The 22316-nt window shown below is 37.4% G+C and overlaps 1 protein-coding gene across 4 annotated transcripts in view; it reads right to left on the bottom strand.

Moving 5' to 3' along the window:
* LOC139940596 (uncharacterized) overlaps positions 1-21663 on the bottom strand; it is a 50235-nt gene extending 28572 nt beyond the window's left edge. For 2 of the 4 annotated variants that reach the window (XM_071936928.1, XM_071936929.1), the window contains exon 1: positions 3112-3563. In XM_071936928.1, coding sequence (XP_071793029.1) covers positions 3112-3235 — 124 coding nt within the window. In that variant the 5' untranslated portion in view covers positions 3236-3563. The other 2 variants (XM_071936930.1, XM_071936931.1) reach the window with 2 other exon arrangements.
* Between the last annotated feature and the right edge of the window lie 653 nt (positions 21664-22316).

Below are 22316 nucleotides of genomic sequence, written 5' to 3'. Positions count from 1 at the left end.
TCTTTCTAACCAATGCATTGAATAAACAACGGTTTCAAATGCTTTTCATAGACCAACTCGCCCGATCCAAGGCAACCCTTTAACAAATTACAAACCTACACATTGTACGGCTTTAGGCTACATGTATGTCCCATCCATAATATGAAACAATAAATGGTATTAGTATCTTGCTATGTCAAACTTGACCAGGCCATAGAACCCACTCTGATGCTCAGAAACATCAGACATCAGAGCTTAAAGTTCAGTGCACTTGACCGCTCAAAACATGCCTTTTGTTTAAGTGTACATGTATGTCAATGCATGCATGCAGGAAACAGTAGTGAAGTTGTCAGCTCAAGTTGATTTCCAGTTTTTTTCAGAAATGGGTTGCCAAAATTGTTGAGTGCTCAAAAACATTTCAGGTGATTAGGCCTATAGCACATCATTCACAGCTAGAAATGTACACTGGGCTGCAGGTCTGATTAGAGTCAGGCCAGTAAACTCATGACCAGAAAAACAGTTTTTATTTTATTTTTTAGTTTAAAAAAACACACCTCACATTGGCTTTGACTTTGATAAAATATCTTTCAATTTAGCAAAGCACTAATGAGACAAACTTATTATACTTGTTAAACTGTACGGGATCGCCACACCAGGGTCCAATTTCATAGAGCCGCTAAGCACAAAAATTTGCTTACCATGAAATGTTTGCCTTGATAAAAACAGGATTACCCAACCAAATTTCTACGTGATTTTCAAGATATCCATACAACAGCTAGGAAATGCAACAAAATGGAAATTTGGTTAGTAATCCTGTTTTTATCAAGGAAGAAATTTCATGCTAAGCAAATTTTCGTGCTTAGCAGCTCTATGAAATTGGGCCCAGGCGTTTTTACAGTTAGCTAACAGATGCAGATGCAGATGAAACTGTGTATAAAGGTAACATTTTGAACTACTGTAAAAGTTCTGCAGTATTGCAGATTTTTGGCTCCAATTAAGTCTCTGTATTGTAATGCACATCAGAAACATGCAATGAAACCCATCAAGGCATATTATTCTGAGAAATCCAATGATTTTGTGATCAGAATCAATTAATTTTATACCATTTAGGAAAAAATCTGTATTATATTGTATGACAAATGTCCCTCTTGATGCCTCCCCTTAGTTGGTCCATCATTTTTTGGACTGATGGAATGAACTGACTGTTACTATGCTAATTTATGCACATTGTTTTGCACTGAGCAGAACTAGTACCACAGTAATAAGATTAAAGCACCCAGTTGAGATGCTGAGTTACTATCAAATGGTAATAGTATACAAATATTGACTGCTTCGAGTGCTATGGTTAAAACTATGACTCCTGAGGTGATCCACGGAGCGTTCTATTTTCCTGAGGCGAAGCCGAGGGAAAATAGAACGCTCCGGGGATCACCGAGGGAGTCATAGTTTTTAACCATTGCACGAGTAAAAGCAGTCAATATTTGTTTTATAACACCCCAAACATTTCTAAAACCTGTATTATTATTATTAAGTTACAGACCTGAATGCTACAATCCACGGACGACGCGAACACAGATTGCAAACACTTTTACCTACTGTGTTGCATGTAGTGTCGGACAATCCGAAATGGTTACAGACTATTAATTTATCATCCTCGTACACGCAACGGACGTCTGGGTACTGCACGCCGTGTGCTAGTCTGTCGGACTAGCGCACGGCGCCATGTGCTAGTCTTCGGACTAGCGCATGGCAAACCGACGCTCTATCACACGGCCGTCGTGTAGCAAAACTAAGACATGTCATGTGACACGCTCTAAACCAATGAGCAGGCAGAATCTTTGCAAGGGGTGTTATAAATCCTGTTGTTTGATTTAGTTGCATTGAGGAGAAGGACAAATAAAAACCCAGCAGGATGTCAGGGAAGTCGAGCCACTCATATACAGGATGTGTCGGCATTGTCAATGCTACCTTCATGGCTTTATCATGCTTTTCAAAACTGTTTCAGGTGTGACTCATAATGATAAATGAAAGGATTTATCATGCTTTTCAAAACTGTTTCAGGTGTGACTCATAATGATAAATGAAAGGATTGAAAACAATGATGCAAAATTATTTCACATTATGTAGGCTAATTAGACAAATAAATTGATTGAGCCCCGCACTGTTTAATATTTTTCAAGAAAGTGCATACAAAATCTGCAAAAGATTTTCTATAGACCTATATGGCCGAATGGTGTTTTGTGACAAATGTACAGACTCATTAGAGTCACTACTTGTACATTATTGTACAGCATTTGCCCTTAAGTTTCCTGTTGTCATGGTCATACCTGTACCTATTATCTCAACATGGCCCTGACCTACTGTGAATACAACAATTTGTTTTCATTCAATTTATATAATCATGGAGCTGAATACAGTAGGCCTACAAGGTATAATAGGTGTATCCTTGTTGTTGTAAGCCATGTAAGCTAAACACATTAGTACTTGTACAACATGTAATCTGTATGATGTATTACTTAAAGGAACACGTTGCCTTGGATCGGACGAGTTGGTCAAAACAAAACTGTTTGTAACCGTTTTTTATAAAATGCATATGGTTGGAAAGATGTTATAAAAGTAGAATACAATGATCCACACAAGTTTGCCTCGAAATTGCGTGGTTTTCCTTCTACTGTGCGAACTAACATGGTCGGCCATTTATGGGAGTCAAAATTTTGACCCCCATAAATGGCCGACGTGTTGGTCGACGAGGTAAAAGGAAAACCACGCAATTTCGAGGCATGTTTGTGTGGATCATTGTGTTCTACTTTTACAACATCTTTCTACCCATATGCATTTTATAAAAAACGGTTACAAACGCTTTTCAAAGACCAACTCGACCGATCCAAGGCAACGTGTTCCTTTAAAGCTATTACACATTGTACATGTGCTTGTACAGAATCTGTAGTCTGTACACTGTATGAAATCCTACAGGCACTACTGTTGTTTACATTCATTGCCTTACCATGCATCATGCATGATAAGAACCAGATGCACATATCCAATGGGTCATGCACATCACCAACATACCCCCATCCTCCATGCCTTCGTACATGTACTTCACATAGCACAAGCACCAATCATGCAACTTACTCTCATCAGATTCACCATTTGCCATTCGCCTCATCTTCCTAGGAGACCCTGAAACATTTTCATCACCATCAACATCATCATTGGAATCCTGCTTAGTTAACTTAGAGTTCACTCTTCTAGGCATGGTTCACAACAGTAAATCCCACTGAAATGTATCTTCTCTAAATCAAACTTCCAGCAACTCAGCAACTTGTCAGAGTCCACAAAAAGTTGATAAATATCCACAGAACAAACGAAGTCCCAGGCTAATAGATTTCACACAAAAACAAAACAACTTGGTGTTTTTATCCCCTTGTGGGATTTTTGCCGAGTTCCCTTGATGGGAAGATCATCTAAACAAACAAACAAACTTCATGGGGGGAAGTCTTCATTACACTTGTAGCAGGCATGTTGTGACTTGGCATTTTCCGACCTACATACATGTGTACATGTACATGCAGGCCTACACTACATTGGTTTACCTCTCAAGCATGTCAAGCAAGTACAATGCAAGTCACCGGTCACTGGATGTGCAGTGAACTCAGACAATGGTTCCCAGGTCACACTTCTCTGGCACGGAATTGGAAAAAAAATCACAATGGTGACAAGGATCCAAGCAGAGGCTTTCTAACAAGACATCCAGTTCATTGGTGTATTTTTTTACACTACTCAGTCACAACAGTATTCAGTCAACTTTGATATCACTTGCTACACTATCACATTCACACGCTCAATGCATACTATTTTCTTGTCACCATGGTCACTGGTAGAAATTCAGTGGATGTTTAGTTAGTGGAGACTAGATAGTAGTGAGAGAGCCAGTTTTCATGAAGTAGTTTCCTCATCAACAGCTTAGCTTGAATGTGAATTTCCTCCTTCATACAGTCCAGAAACTTTGAACCTCCATGCTTTGATGTTACACAGTGAATAAAAAATACGTCTGCAACCTTTCCCACAATCAACTACAGGTACGCTGGCATGAAATGTACACATTGTGCACTTGTACCAGCTTCCAGGTTCAAGTGGCTAAGAACAGATTGTATTGAACAATACAAAAGATAAAAATGCATCCAGGTAAATATTGGCTCAGTTTTGTGTCAATACTATTCAGTGGTCCTAAAAATATAATACGATCCAATCATTTCAGGAAAAGATATCTCTACAACAGACCGACATTGATAATTTTTGAGAAAAGTTCATTAGATTTCCTGGCCTTTCTCTATGTTTCTGCTTGGCTGTATTAAACTGTTTTGGTTCTTCAATGATTAATGGCTTATTTTTCCTGTTATTCATTTTCAATTTGTAATTTTTTTAAAGGCAGTGGACACTATTGGTAATTACTCAAAATAATTATAAGCACAAAACCTTACTTGGTAACAAGTAATGGGGAGACGGTTGATAGTATAAAACATGGTGAGAAACAGCTCCCTCTGAAGTGACGTAGTTTTCAAGAAAGAAGTAATTTTCCACGAATTTGATTTTGAGACCTCAGATTTAGAATGTGAGGTCTCGAAATCGAGCATCTGAAAGCACACAACATTGTGTGACAAGGGTGTTTTTTCTTTCATTATTATCTCCCAACTATGATGACTGATGGAGCTAAAATTTTTGTTATTTTATGCATATGAATTGAGATACACCAAGTGAGAAGACTATCATTTTATCTTTGTATGCTACTGTGCAAACTCCATCTAGTGGATATATCCAGCACATCTATCCATCTCTCTATCTTGACAAGTAAAGGAATGGAGTAACTGCACACAAACAAATTTGATTTACAGGTCGTTTTCCCTTCCAGTCAAGGTAATTCATTGAGTGAATATAAATTGGTCAGCTCCCTGCCTTCTCATATTACTGCAATGTTAGAATCACCAGCACAAATGCAGAGCAATTTATCAGGAAATGAGAGTAGTCTTGTCTTATGTGACGATCTGAATTCATATCTCACTGCAATTGTGATTGCTGTATTGGATTTCTCATATCTGATTGATCTGTGTATTACATGATAGCAGACCTTACTTATCATGTTTATGGAAGAAGAAAACTGTTGCACTGTTTTCATTCCTCCATGCAGAGATCATGTAAAGACAATTGTTTTGGTGAATAGAAAAATTTGACAGCAATCGGAGACCACAAAACACCGAGTTCATTATCATTTTACGTGTAGGCCTACTCACAAATCAAAAACTGTTCTATCAATTAAAAATGTCCTTGAAAATGCATTGCATCATGTAAATTGTGTGTAAGTCAAGTATGTCCAAAGCCAATGAGGCTCATCAGGCCAGTGTTTATATCGAAATTCCTTGTCGGAATTCCAATTGGTGGTCCGTTGTGAGATAATAAAGAAAGAAAAAAAAACCTTGTCACACGAATTTGTGTGCTTTTAGATGGTTGATTTTGAGACTTCATCTAACTCCGAGGTCTCGAAATCAAAATTCATGGAAAATTACTTCTTTCTCGAAAAAACTACATACCTTCAGAGGGAGCCGTTTCTCACAATGTTTTATACTATCAACCTCTCCCCATTACTCGCTACCAAGTAAGGTTTTAAGCTAATAAATTTAAATAATATTTTGAGTAATTATTACCAATAGTGTCCACTGCCTTTAAAAAAAAAAAGAGAATATTTATATTCCCCCTGGACAGGATGCCAGTCCATCCCAGGTTACTCCCCATGTTCTCGCCGGTACCCATTTGTACTCCTGGGTGCAGAGAAGCAATTATGATAAAGTACCTTGCTCAAGGACACTTCAGTGTTGTGACTGATCAGGTCTATACCAATAGAAATGCAAACTGCTGCATCAAACTGTACATGTATGTAAGATTAAATAAAAATAAGAAACATCTTTTTATTTCAAAAATAGGCCATAAGGCCCGGTCACACCGGCCCCGATAACGATAACGAAAACGAGAACGATAAAAATGCACGCCCTCGATTGGTTGAATGAGCGTGGGCGTATTCTGCGTGGGGCATTTTAACCAATCGAGGGCGTGCATTTTTATCGTTCTCGCTATCGTTTTTGTTATCGGGGCCTGTGTGACCGGGCCTTTACACATCATTTGAAGGCCATATTTCAAAAATTTGAAAAAGAAAGTTTGGTTTTTGGATAAGTACATAGAATGATTTCAAAATTATCTAATTTCTGTCATCTGAATTTCTACAGACACACCATACATGACAGTACAAATAACATGTAAACAATTGATTAAAATCATTAAAGAAAGAACATCAAAAACAGTTAATGATTCATCAGGGATTCTGTGCACATTTGGTATTCACTCCTAAAATTAACGGCAATACAAAATTAATTGGTTACAACTATAGGGTGCAGCTTTTCATAGTCAAAGCATTTTAAAGGAACACGTTGCCTTGGATCGGTCGAGTTGGTCTTTGAAAAGCGTTTGTAACCATTTTTTATAAAATGCATATGGGTAGAAAGATGTTGTAAAAGTAGAATACAAAGATCCACACAAACATGCCTCGAAATTGCGTGGTTTCCCTTTTACCTCGTCGACTAACACGTCGGCCATTTATGGGGGTCAAAATTTTGACTCCCATAAATGGCCGACCATGTTAGTTCGCACAGTAGAAAGAAAACCACGCAATTTCGAGGCAACCTTGTGTGGATCATTGTATTCTACTTTTAAAATATCTTTCCAACCATATGCATTATATAAAAAACGGTTACAAACGCTTTTGTTTTGACCAACTCGTCCGATCCAAGGCAATGTGTTCCTTTAAGAGTAATTTTACTTTGAAGTAATGTGATTATAAATGTAAAAAGGTCAGTTTTTGTCTAACAAAAATATAATTTTGAGAAATATTTTTAATGTCAGAAAAGATTCTCAGATTGTGGTTTCCAATTACAAATTATTCTTCCTACAAAGAAATAACCGCTTTGGTACAAATTCTATATAACCGCTCCGGATTTTCAGTGATTATCATAAAAATGATACCCCTTTTGAAATGAAATTTTCACAGGTTAGTTTTATTGTACAATTATACATTTATATGGGATTAAAACAATTGAATGGTTCCACAAAAAGCAAAGGTATACGTATGTTCCCTTTAAATCTGACTGCAGCAATCAAACTAAGCTACATGTATATAATGGTGATTAATTTGGGGGACTTTAGTTCCATACAGAGCTATTTTCTCCATGTTGCGAGCATTTCAGACCACATTTTTTTGATAGATTAGCACTCGTGTGAATTTGACATCCATGAGTTTTTGGCTTGAAACATCAATCAAAAATAAATTAATTATACCAATTCTGTACTTCCAACAATAATGTTAATTGAAATTTGTCTTTCCAAATCCACTTTCTTTTTTAAAAAGGTATCTTTTTAAACACAGTTGATGTTTCGTAGAAGCTTTGTGCTCTCGAAGGTCTCTCATTCAAGAAATTGGGTCCAGATTGTGAATCTGCTATTTTATTGTCTCATGGCCTATTCACACAGACATACAATCTCCCAGAGTGAGATCGAATAGTCGTGTCAGAGCACACAAGTCTGCCATGCATTTCTTCTTTTTGTTCTACGTCCGACTGTACGGTAGATTACATTAAATTGCCGAAGGGATCTAGTACCAGGCTCCAGCATACATTACCCTTAGTCTAGCTCTCGACTCTAGGATGAAGTGGAATTGATTAAGACGATCAAAACAACTTACAAATAGCTATGAGCTCTTTCTAGACTATGCAAGTTATTTTCAATAATTGAGAATGCTTTTATTTCTAAGATCTGAATGTCTTCTTTAAATATAGCGCAAACTATTGGCAAATTGACAGAGACTTTGTGGGGTTTAAGTTTAATCTTCTAACAACTTCCCAGTAACCAAGTGTGATTTGGAATGTTTTTATTGGCAGGTAATTTAACATAAATGCTAGGGAATTGTTGTCCTCAGTGTAACTTGCATTTTTATTTGCGACTGTATTATATATTTACCTATATTCTGGTTTTCTAAAAACAAATGTTATTACAGTTTTCAATAAAATTTCTTCAAAAAAATTTCAACAGGTCAAAAATAATTACAGAAAAACAATTCATGTCTAAAATGTTAACCCTTTACACTGATGTGTTTCGCTGTATACTCGTTGTGGTCTGCATGCTGCAAAACACTTCTGAATCGTGTTAACACGGTGGTCTAGTGATAAGACATCATAGAGTTATTTATAAAAACTAGAGGGCGCACTGGCATAATACGCGACCCGTTATGCGCGCATGCGGCCATTTTCTAAGTTGACAAAACAGCATCGCTCAGCGTGTGTTGTGCGGCCATTTTGTAAGTTGACAAAACAGCATCGCATCAGCGTTCAATAAACACAAACTTCAACATGTACATTCAACGCGCGTGAGAATGGCACGCATGTCTCCTTGTGGTCCCGTCGTGTTTGTGCAAGCAGCATCACCAGTGCGCCCTCTAGTTCTTATATAAAAAATGTCAGACATACTGTGTTTTTAAATTGTTAGGATAAAAACAAATTGTATTCTTTATCCCAATGCAACCATTCAAATCTGTGATCCACGTTGCTTAGGTAACTGTTGAAAATGCACTGTAAGACTTAATTCCAAAGGTTGTATTTAACCAGTTGAGACATTTACTCATCACTCTTTAAAGACACTGGACACTATTGGTTTTTGTTAAAGACCAGTCTTCTCACTTGCTGTATCTCAACATATGCATAAAATAACAAACCTGTGAAAATTTGAGCTCGATTGGTCATCAGAGTTGCGAGATAACTATGAATGAAAAAACACCCTTGTCACTAGAAGTTGTGTGCTTTCAGATGCTTGATTTCAAAACCTCAAATTCTAAACTTGAGGTCTCAAAATCAAATTCGTGGAAAAATACTTCTTTCTCGAAAACTACGTCACTTCAGAGGGAGCCGTTTCTCACAATGTTTTATACCATCAACCTCACCCTATTACTCGTTACCAAGTGAGGTTTTATGCTAATAATTATTTTGAGTAATAACCAATAGTGTCCACTGCCTTTAAGAAAATAATGAGCCTCAGATATTGATTCTCTTGTATGTATGTAGGTCTCACACTGCAGTTGGAGTACACAACATGAATGTAACTAATTAACCTTGGGATCATTGTCAATCATTAGTATCATCCAGGGTTTCAAGAACAAGCCATTGTATCGAATCGTGCTGTAGCTTTTGGAAAATGAGCAAATCAAAGTCACAAAAAAAAATTCATCTCAGTTTTAGCATGTAAAACATATTTATACCACTTATACCAAGTAATGGTAAAATACCATAAGTGGTTATTTCGTCTCACGGACATTATTTTTGTGACTTGTTTTACTCATTAATTTCTCAAAAACTACAGCAGCTCAGTACGTAGTATTTTAAGGGAAGCTAAACTACTATCATTATCTTCAAACTGTGTAAGTCTAATGTAAATCTGTGGATAATGTAATTTGTTTCCTACAAACTGTGGTAAGATTTTTACAAATCCTGTCAACCGTTTATAAGTCACCATTATATGTCATGGTTTCATTTCTTCAATCAATCTATCCTATTGATTTTACAACTTTCTAGCTTTCTGCTTTGTCTGTTTTTTAGTCTGTCACACTCCAGATCAGTTTTGCTCTCTTCAATCCGTGTATTTAGTATTTTTTAACATACTATTTTTAAAGGCAAGCTGCTACATGTACATGTACAAGCAATGGAAGCCTCCATACAGCGAGTGTTTACTTTTAATTTGTGAGCACCTGTTTTTATGAATTGTGCATCATGGAGATAAATGTGCAATCGCATCAAATTGAATTGCACAATGAAGAAATTTATGTAATCACTTCAATTGGTAGTGTTGTATGCAAATGACCTTAAGCCAATCCACAATGCACATCGCCCATCAACATATTCTGAATTGATCATAGAGCAACAATAATGCACTACGAATCCAATGACTCAATCTGATCTGTGGGAGTGAACAGGAATTCTTTTTAAAAGGCCTGGATACAACGCTAGCGCATTCCGTGAGAGTGGAGTAATAACGGTTACTCATCGTTTATCATCCTGTACTCTGCCTCCCTTGAACTCGCATACATTGTAGTCTCTGAATTCCATCCGCCATTGTCACTGTCAGTAACTGGACGTTTTCATTGTGAATACGAGGGGTGGGCAAAAGATAGTTGTTCTTTATAAAAGCAGTGCAAGACCATAGGTCCACCTTGTACACTAATGGTGTTATTAGATGTACAGAACCATTCATTCATTATTATTTAAAGGTTGTGCACAAATGTTTAAATGTCAAAAGTAAACAAATCACAAATTTCTTCTTACAGAACTTGGGAAAGTACTGAGCACATACAGTGACACAAGGTTAAGGTGTAGGGTTAAAACCAAAATGAAAATTCTTTAACATCTGTATAAAAAATCCTAGTTTAATTAATTTATTTGAATTAATGTCACTTATTTTTAATGTCACTCTTTTTAAACTGATTATTTTTAGTCCTCTGACTTTTTATTGGATATTTTTTAATAAAACTAAAATGAAATGAAAAAAAAAATGGCTTAGGGTCCGGGACGTAAGTTAAGGTTCTTGGAGGGCTCAATTAGCAAATTTTGCCGCCGTTTTAAACAATCCAGAGGACTAAACCTGCTCAGAGGTGAGCATCTTTACACGTGCGCTTATTAATTAAAACACTTCTGAATCAACCCTGACTACGGTAATGAATATTGTTACAAAATCAACACTGTCAGCAGCATTGGGTTGTCAATTTAATTAACTATGAGTTAATACACACACATTCGCATTGAATTACAGTCTACAATGTCTTGTATATAATGTAGTTACAGTCATGACAGTAGGCTTTAAACCCGTTTCCACTACATTCTATAGAGTACAAACTGGATGCTTCCATTATTTAATATGCACTAAATTTTTGGCTTATAAATTTGAAAGTACGTAATATGTTTAGATACATGTAAATAGATACTATAGATAGATAAGACTTTATGATCCCTCACTGGGGAAATTAAAATGGCCTTGACAAAGAACTGTATGCAAATACAATACAAACGATCAGTAACTATTTATAACTTTAAAAATTAAAATATACATGTAGGCCTAATAGTTTACGATCTATACTTAAAGGCAGTGGACACTTTTGGTAATTACTCAAAATAATTATTAGCATAAAACCTTACTTGGTTACGAGTAATGGGGAGAGGTTGATGGTATAAAACATTGTGAGAAACGGCTCCCTAAAAGTGACGTAGTTTTTGAAAAAGAAGTAATTTTCCACGAATTTAATTTTGAGACCTCAGATTTAGAATTTGAGGTCTCAAAATCAACCATCTAAACGCACACAGCGTCGTGTGACAAGGGTGTTTTTTTTCTTTCATTATTATCTCGCAAGTTCGATGACCGATTGAGCTCAAATTTCCACAGGTTTGTTATTTTATGCATATTATAAATGTTGAGATACACCAACTGTGAAGGCTAGTCTTTGACAATTTCCAATAGTGTCCACTGCCTTTAAGTGTATGTTTTTTAAAACTCATTGATCCAGATGGCATTAGACTAGCCTTGATATTGACCTGGTGTCCTTTTGTAAATGTCACATTGAAATAATTTACATTTTTTCCTCCTAGTTATACTCAACTGAATTTTGTTCAAGTTCAAGTACCATATTTATTGACATACTGTACCTTGGACATCAGGGGCGGATTGCACCAAGCAAGCGGTCTTAAACCGGTCTATGTGCTATAGCCAGCTAACTTGAAACGCGCTTAGACAGTCTTTAATTATAGACCGATTGCAATAGTGTGGTCTTTATTTATAGCCAGTCTTAAATCTTAAGCCTGCTTTGAGCTGGCTATAATCGGTCTTTGTTTTGGTTTTTAAAGATGGTGCTGCATTTGTTAGTTGCAGATGATTTGATACAAAGAGCTCTACGATGAGATTTTATTTTAGAAATAGATAATACCCATTGGTGATACTTTGTATCGTAAATGTAAAAACTATGTTCCCAAGAGTAAAAATGATACAACTCACAGATTGGATATCCGATGATTCAAACCAAAGCAATAGAACAATGTCATACCGCCAGTGCCTGCAAGTCATTGATATACCTAGTGCGTCCTAGTAAATTTCACTTTTAAAAAGGGAGGGACGGACATTACATTACATTACCCACAAAACTGATCAGGTCTTTTATTTCAACTCCAACCTCGTTCCCAGGGTGATCGTTCTCACCGCGCCATTTTTTTCCAAGCATGCCTTGCTCAATCATAACCCCTGGAAGTGTGACTTCAAAATATCCAAATATATTGGATATTACAATTAGTCCTGCGGTTGATCTGTTTTGTGTTGGGCGTTAGTCGCGCACGGGCTGGATGCACTGTGTGTAATTAAAGTCATAAACTTGCCTTGGCGTTTAGTGTCGCGTGAATACGTACAGTACATCTTTATACACACGCGTTTCGGCGTATAGAGCTTTTTGAAGACGCACAGCGTTTCATATTTTGCGCGTATATGATAGCCAATCAAAGACACAAATCAGAGTTTCCCTCCCAGGGGTTAGAGACGTACGCAGAGCTAGCGTTTTACGGCGCGCTGCCTGGGATGGTAGCGAGGTTGTTTCAACTCCTCTCAGAAGTACATTGCCCAGGAGAGAACTGCTGCGTCCTTTCAAAAACAAAGTTCAAGGCTCCAAATTATTTTATGTCTAGGCCGGTAAGGCCCTAATTCTGAAATCAATAAACTTGTCCTGTGAGGCTGTTTTATGAATGAAAATGTGAACAATGCATGCTGCATGATTTTATTGGTTGTTGTGTTGTTACAGAGCAGATGATGGAAGAACAATGGTGAACAGGGGCTATTTAAAAACCCATAGGGCTTGTGTTGGCAACCAGTATGCCAATGGTAGATTGGATCACTTGTCAAATAGGACTGTTAAAACACATTGAACTGCTGAGCAAGACTGTAAAGCCCTTTTCACACGGCCAAAATATAGCCAGGGTCCCTTGCTACAAACTTTACGAGCGTGGATTGTTTATTTGATATCACCGTGTGTGACCTGATTTTGTGAGCTTTCCCCCTGCAACATTAAAAAAGTAACAACCCTTGTGCGACATGAGAGTGATACAATGAATTGGTAATCCTGATCACCTTAGTTGGACAAGATAGCACCCACAATAGCATGCGCTGGATGGGCATTTTCACCTAGGACGTCGTTCAATACACAAGGATTCCTTTCACACGATGATGTAGCCCACGTCCTTAGTCAAAACTTCCGATTTTGTCGTAGGTCCGGACCTCCGACAAAATGTAGCAATGTTGGACAAGATTTAACAAGGGACCCTGGACACTCCAAAAATTATTGTCCTTTCACACGAGGTACATTTTGTAAAATCTTACAACCATGCTACAATTTAGCAAGGGACCCTTGCTAAATTGCTCTCGTGTGAAAGGGGCTAAAGGGGCATTTCTGACCCCATCATTGGTTATATATCAGGTTTTGAACAATATATGTTTGCTGGCATGAAAAAAGTGGGATTTTTAAACAGAATTTGTATAATTCAAGAAGTAACTATTACTTGTAAACTTGTGGGTATACAACCACAAGGTAAAATCTTATCGGGAGGCGTGTTTGTTCTGAAAAGAGCTGATGTGGTCTTGGCAATTCAATTTCAAACAGTATAAAACCTCAAACAGCATTATTCTGCTCGTCTTCAGGAGAACGCTCCACTGCTGAATGACGATGAGGCTCAAGTAGCTGGAGAGACCGTACACATTATGGATACTTCCCGCCCAAATGGGCATCCCTCAAGCATTACTATGCAAGCCTAATCATCATCAGCTATCCAACATTCTCCTGACTGAAGATGAGCAAGTAGGCCTATGTTTGAAACGTCAAACCACGTCTTTCAGAGCCAACACCAGCAACTTTACAAGTGATTGGTAATTATACTTCTCCACACCATGCAAAGCTTCAAACATCCTAACATAAATTCAACTTGTTAGTCAAAAACTCCCAGTGCCTATTAATATCGCGCTTGATCATTCATCCCTTTACTTGCTCCACAGAGCAATGAGAGTGCAATTATCAATTTGAAATGGATTATAATATGGATACATGGAAGATGTAATCCTATAATCCTTATGTGACATTTTCAATTATTACGCACTATGCACAACTCATTAGGCTTATATAGCACAACAGTTAACACACAACGGATACACTAGCTATAAAAACACAGATTGAAACCGAAATAATAGGGCCTTAAGATTGTTCAAATAAACATTGTTATAATCAGCTATAAAAACTTCTCCCATCAACACGCACAAATATTGAATGAAACACAAACAGTGGACCTCAATTTAGCCCAGAAACCTAACTCCTTCAATATCCTCTTTGCCAAAGTGAAGTGAGTATTTAGAAGGGATTGGGCTAACTTTTGACACTAGAGGAAATTGGATTTGGGCCATATCCAGCTTGGCCAAACCATGGAGGTAGAAGCCAAACTAGGATTGTGAAATGTGACGGATTGGGCCGTTGGGGGGGGGGGGGGGATGGGAATGTGACCATGAAGCCTGTGTCACTTTCAGGAGGATTTACAAGATTAGGGCCATTAGTCATATCAATAGACTAGTGTGCAAGTCTCGCGAGAAATTGAACTTCCGGGACCATTGTGGTCCCAACCTAATGGAGTTTTACGTTGGGGAGATTTTGTTCTGTCAATAATTTTAGTTTAACATAAGTTATGACTCTAAAAAGTGAATATGTTCTTGCGAATGTAAAAATAAGTGATTAAAAACAGAAAAGTAAAATCAATTCAACAAATTAACGAAGAAAACTAAAGAAAAAAACTTGACCTCCAGTTTCCGGTTTACTCTAAACAATTAAGAATATTACCCAATTGACGTTCCTATTATCGCTGAACCTATGTGATGATCGCACCAATTGGACGTGATTCACAAACGGGGTTTATTAGAAAAACCATCCAGGTCGATGTCGAACAGCGATCCTCGTTCCGATAAACGTATAATTTTTGCGTTAATTTAAACAAAACAATTATTATGTACACAAATTAAAATAATAGTTATACAAAAAGTAAGTTAAAAATAATAATCTTTAAGAATTTTTTAACAAATAACAATTTCAATACAATTTGGTTTTGTACAAAAATATACTTTTTTTCACTTTTTTTTCGAATTAAGTTCTCGTTTTTGCTACGTGCGAGACTTGCACAGTCTATTAAGGACAACCAGGAAGGATTTGGGATCTGTGAGCTTTTAACTCTACACTCTGAATGAGAGGATTTGGGCTTTCTGAAGTAAACATGCATATTACAGGCCTGGGGTGAATTTCACAAAGGTAGTCCTAACTAAGGACTAGTCCTAGGCAATGCTAAGAGATAGGACCAGTCCTAAGTTAGGACCAGTAACTCATCCTAACTAGTCCTAACTTAGGACTAGTCCTAGGCAATGCTAACAGATATGACCAGTCCTAAGTTAGGACCACTACATGTAACTCATAACTGGTCATATCTCTTAGCATTGCCTAGGACTAGTCCTAAGTTAGGACTACCTTTGTGAAATCCACCCCTGGTCCATTATGGTTACATTGTACAATGCATTTGAAAGGGCATGATGATATTGGGGACATGTTGCCAGGGATCCTCCGATTGTTTTTCTAGTTCAAGATACAAGTACAAGGGGTTTGCCAGGATCCATTAAGGGTGTCCTCAATATCAGAGATGCCAAGTTCAGAGACCGGCTGGGCATGGTTTTTGCAGACCCCCCTTTAAACAAAAGTATTCATTTGAATTTATGCATATGTTTTTTTCTTGGATTACGATATCGCCACCTAAAAAATCTCCCCGCTCCCCAAATAGTGGGTTTCTATTTAAAAAATGATTTTCTCTCGTCGTACTTGGCAATTGATAATCCGTATTATTTTTTTGCCGGTCTGGCCCCGAGGCGTGAGAAAATGGTTGCGGAGCGCATGTGAGCATGAGACAGATCCCCAAATGTGTGACTCTCACACCTGATGCACGAGACTTTGTAGGTCTGCAATATTCACCTGTAATACTTGTTTTGTACAATGGGAGTATGGCTGTTCCAAACCATGGTCCAACAGACACACTCACACCCCCTCTTACACATCCTACACATCGGACCTGATTGCCTAGGAAGAAACCAGATGCTCAACTATTGAATCCTGAGGGTGAATGTTACTTCTCGTTCCTTCATTTAGAAAATCTGTAAATGAGAAGAATCCCCCGTGGTGCGTAAGAAATACTGTGATGTGATCCAAGACGAGATGTGTTGACAAGAATTGTTGCAAGAATTGCTTTCACGTGATAACATTCACTGCATACATGTTCTATAGTCAGTGTCTCTAGTGTGTAGTGACATCCTGCTACAAGTGCTGTACATAGTCCATGAATTGTTGGAGCAAGCAAGCATGACATTTGATTTCATTGGGGGGGGGGGGGGGGGTTACTGAGGGAGTGGTTGGTAAAGTTCCCATTAAAGATCTGCCCATAGCTCAATATCACAAAGAAAATCAATCGTAATTGCTTAGTAAAGTGTAACTTGTCACAATAAAAATCGCTTATGGTGATACTGACAACACATATCTTATAATTAATCTCAGTGCTTCTGAAATCGAGCCCAGAGATCACAATGGCAATGGCCTCTGCTTGCCCATGGTCTTTGCCTTGATGCCACTTAAATAATATTCCCATATACTTAAAGATCTTAAACACCCAGCAGGGTGGATACATGCGCATTACAAGTCTTATTATTATTATTATTCTTATTATTCTTATTATTCTTATTAAAATTTACCAACAGACAAGCTTTTTATAAAATGATTTATGGCTTTGCTTCTTGTTCAAAAAGAAAAGAAAAAAACATGGAATTCTAGGCGTTGAATAGGCCTATTGATGTCATAACATCAAAAACAAGAAATTGAAAAATATGCTTGAAAAATTTGTTTTTAAAAACAGAAAGTTTGTTTAGTAGGCCTACTCGGTACCAGTTTGTGTGCAGTGATGCACTGTATGCAAACATGGTTTACAAACATAAAGTCTACACTTCACTGTCTATATACTAAGTGGGCCAAGGATGACGGTTACCGGTTACCGCTTGTCATAATGCAATTAAGTGCCTTTGATGCAATTAATTACAGCAATGATGCATATGGTTGCGTTTGTTCTGGTCACAAGCTGTCCCAAATCCATCAACATGTACTGTACTCTATCTCCATCGTATGCGTAAAAGTAGCCCTAACATCTGGGCCTTTGTAAGTTACAGTATGTCAGCAACACAGTAGAACACGTTTGGTAATTGTAAAAGACCAGTATTCTCACTTGGTGTATCCCAAAATGCATAAAATAACTATAGATCTGTAAAAACTTTGACTCAATTGGTCTTTAAAGTTGCAAGAAAATGCTGAAAGAAAAACACCCTTGCTTTACAAAAAAGTGTGCTTTCATAGGAATAAAAGGCTTCTGGCCAGAAGTCTTTTATTATTTTAGTGAAAAATTACCTCTTTCTTAAAAACTACGTTAATTCAGAGGGAGTCATTTCTCATATTGTTTTATGTTATCAACCGCCATCCATTGCTCGATACTAAGTAAGTTTTTATTCAACATATTTTGAATTATACCGAACGTGTACAGTGCCTTGAATTGATTATATCACAGTTCATTTGAGATCCAGATCCTGCTCTCTTCCATTATCCCATGCAGTGAGTGGGCCGCTCATAAAAGTCAAAACATTTTTATAAAGGCAGTGGACACTATTGGTAATTACTCAAAATAATTATTAGCATAAAACCTTTCTTGATTACGAGTAATGGGGAGAGGTTGATTGTATAAAACATTTTGAGAAACAGCTCCCTCTGAAGTGACGTAGTTATTGAGAAAGAAGTAATTTTCCACAAATTTGATTTCGAGACCTCAGAATTAGAATGTGAGGTCTTGAAATCAAGTATCTGAAAGCACACAACTTCGTGTGACTAGGGTGTTTTTTCTTTCATTATTATCTCGCAACTTTGATGACCAATTGAGCTCAAATTTTCACATGTTTGTTATTTTATGCATTGTTGATACACCAAGTGAGAAGACTGGTCTTTGACAATTACCAATAGTGTCCAGTGTCTTTAAAAATGTTTTGATATAAAATTGGCTATGACATGAATTTCTACTCACTGTGAATGAAGATGTATGTTAAATGTAATATAATTAACCTGTAGAGAAGTTTCAGCGTCTAAGTCGTTTTTGAGAAAGAAAACCAAATGAAAATCACAGAGAAATGTTTTTTATTTGAGTCACAATAATCCAGATGTGAAATTATTTAACTAATTTCTCAAAAACTACAGCACCTCAGCAAAATAATAACGGAAGCTTTTTTATCATCAGCATTGTTTAAATCGTGTAAGTAAGTGTAATGTTAACATGGTTAATCTGTGGATGTTTGTGATTGTGTCGTACATTTATTAATACAAACAGTACCCAAACCCTTAAAGAACAAGTTGAAAAGAAAAAAAATTAATTTGATTGATAATTTCAAAAACTTGAGATCAAGATCCATACCTCTTCTATCATCCCTTTCACTGAGTACATTTTCAATGTTTTCACAAATCTAACTGCACTATGACAATGTATAGCTAACAAGTTACAGGGACAATCCCCGCCAATCTAACCATGTTGCCCACTTTATTTGTTTATTGATCACTGCAGGCTACAGGTGTGCCATACAGGGCCCAATTTCATGGCTCTGCTTACCGCCGAATTCTACGCTTACGATCACGATTCCCCGCTTACGTGCAAGCGCCAAATTTCTGCGCTAGCCTTGTAAGCGTAGAATGCCTAGTAACGTGAAATACGCACACGCAGAAGCCCAAATTCGCCGCTAACTCGTGAAATACGCTTACCGTAAGCACAGAATTCCCTGCTTCCGTAAACGCCGATTCTGTGCTTACAGTTAGCAGAGCCATGAACTTGGGCCCAGGTGTGCCATACAGGTGAGTGTTCAATTAATTACAGCCATACAAGGCTACATTAAACACGGTCTGTGGCAAGAATGGCCTCCTTCCAACCATCCAACTGTAGAATAACTGTTGGACCAAGCTTCAGGACAGCCAACTTGAGCTGGGTGTGCATTTGATGTAATTTTAGGTCTTGTGTTTGATTCAGCAATGAATACTGATTCACAAATTACCAAAACTAAAAGGGTCAGAATCTGTTGCCCTTCTTTTTCCAGTTTATGGTACAACCTTTTAAAAACAGTTGTTTAATATCAGTTACACACATACACACCATATTGTACAGAAGGTTTTGTATACTCGCCGAAGTCAAAGAAATTTTATTTTATTGTTGATGTCATGTACCTGTACAACAACTTAAAAATAAGTGGATACATATCGTATTTCAAAACAAACACTTGTAAGCTTTCATACAATGTGTTATTATGACTGCATGGTTAGACTGTGTAAACACTCTAGGGACTGCTTGTTATCTCAGTGTTCTTGAACTTTTAAATTAAAGAGTGCTGGCCTGGTTGTTATGCTAGACGAAACTGTACAAAGCCTTTAAGCTAGGCGTCAGGCCAAAGGGCCAAGGGGTTTGATTTTAGTATACAGTGGCAATACTCTGTGATCATGGCCCCCAGCAGCGTACACCTTCCAAAATAAAAGCATGACCCCCCTCTGACACCCTCCAATTAAATTTAACAACAGTTTGGGGGGATCAAATTAAATAGATTAATTGCTGTATTTAATAAGCTTGGGCGATATCTCGATATAATCGAAAATCGCGATACCATTTCTTAAACGATTACCATATCGTCTTGATTTTTTGTTAATCGAATTATCGGCATATCGTGGTTTTGATGAAGTATGTGATGTCTTCCCTAATTGAGCCGTCTTGCAACCACAACTGGTTGTTAAAAAGAAAAAATTCAAGTCCCAGAAACAACCCCAAGATCCCCCAATTGAAAAAAAATAACATCAAACACTTTAGCGCCCAGGCGGTCTCCGACAGACACTTTAGAAGTAACACAATGTATCAATTACCTCCCCTGTGTGGGAGCCTTGTGCGCCGCCTCGCCGCCGAACTGCTGACCACAATGGGATCATATTACACAAACCACAACCCATCCACAACCATTTTATGAATGAGAGGTCACTCCATGTGCATTATAGATGCTTATTGGTTGAAATGGGCAGAATATACACACCCATGTAAGAACAGCCATGCGCAGTAGACACTTTAAAAGACACTTTGTGTGTAACTCATAGAGCTACAACACCATTGGTAGACAGTACACCTCACAGATCCATACTTCGATTTGTTTAAACTTTTACAATATGGGATTAGGGCATAGTATTATTCTTCAAATACACATCGCGAATTTAATCGAATCGCGATACTTTTTGGACGATATATCGTGGGATAATAAAAGCAATATCGCCCAAGCTTAGTATTTAACAATAATTTTACCTAGTTTAATGTCCATGATTGTACTTTTTTATCTACCCGAGAAAAATTAAATAAATATTTATAAACATAAATATCAAAACCATCTCGTCTGCAACCAACTGTGTACATATCTCACATTGTGAAATGTGGAGTCTGCTTGTTGAAGTCCTCGATCATACCCCCCCCCCACCGCCCATCCCCACACACACACACACCATTTTGCCTGTCGCTCCTACTTCCTTAACAACACATACAACAAGTTACAGTCAATTCAATACAATTTTGTGAATATAACTTGATCATTTATGACATGCCTCACATTTCAATCGAACAATTCACTGCGCTTTAACATTTTATTTGTCAACAAATAGAACTCTATTATATATTAAAGTATTAGAACTGCCTCTAGCTGCCGGGCAACCTCGGTAGTCTAGTTGGTAAGACACTGCTCTAGAATTGCAAGGGTCGTGGGTTCGAATCCCACCCGAGTATTAACATGTCTGTGATATTTTTTCACAGGACTCGTGAAAGTACTGAGTATACAGTGCTAACCCACATCGGTGTATGGGTAAAAACCAAAATTCATATTCTTTATCCCCGATGCAAATTTAACATCTATTATATTAAACTCTATTCTATATCAATTAATCCTTACTGGAAAAAAAATATAATCAACGAAGTCAAAAGGAAAGAAACCCTTCCCTTTAAATATTATTGGCCTACCAACCAAAGGACTCATCTGAGACATGATTTAACATTCCTTCACACTCACCCCAGCATTCTACCTCCATCATGTTAGCCGTAGTGGCCTGCATGTTTTGATTAGAATTCATGGAATTACAGCCTGACAAAAATGATTTTACGTTACTCACCCTCGTCAGTCATTGTGAATGCTATTTCCCAAAGGTTTGTTTGTAGAATTTCCTTATTTTCATCACGATTTTTCGTAGCTCTTCTAACAAATTATGTGCTTGAGTTGCTGGTTAGTTTAGTAGCAGCTTCATGCATTACATCCTTTCTCCGTTGATATTCGTCACGTTGTGTGTGACAGCTTATAAAGAAGAAGCAGCAGCATGCAGACGAAAGGTAAATGACAGCAAAGAAAATAAATGTGATATTTTTGTAAACCCGACGTAAATATTAAATAGCGCCACCAATGTCAGTATTGAGCCCATGTCGCGATGAAGCATAGACTGGTGTGCAAACTTGTTTAGTTTTGTATAGCGCCTATTATTAATTGTTTGAGTGAGTCTGGGTACCGTGCAAATCGACCAGAGTGAGAAAGTTCGTGCAGAGATATAGCCAAAAAGTAAACTTTATTTTTCACTTTTTCAACAAAACTGTTCAGCAAAACTGGCGTATCTTGTGGATAATCGTTATCTTAATAGTGTAGATAGTCATTTTCTTGACCTCGTGAACGCAGATTTAGATGAATTTTTGGCCTCGGAAGACATCAAAAAGTGGTGAGTACTGACTCGACTGTCGTCGTCGGGATTCAAATTCAGAGTTTTTGTTACTAATTATTCAGAATCAAAACAAACTGACATTGACAAATTTGTAATTATTTTGATTGCCCTTTGATTGTACAATAATTTAAAAGGATAACTATCCGTGTGGCGCCACCACTTTTTTACCAATTTTTACAAAAAGAGATATCTCAAGACTCTGAGGTAAATTGTACTATCTTATTCTTATTATCTATATTTATTTCAATTATCGAATGAAAAAGTGGTGGCGCCATACGGAAACTTTAAAGTAAAGTGCAGCCTT

This window comes from Asterias amurensis, chromosome 8 (assembly GCF_032118995.1).
Source record: "Asterias amurensis chromosome 8, ASM3211899v1".
Classification (NCBI taxonomy): Eukaryota; Metazoa; Echinodermata; class Asteroidea; order Forcipulatida; family Asteriidae; genus Asterias; species Asterias amurensis.
This window is presented reverse-complemented; position numbering and strand designations above follow the sequence as displayed.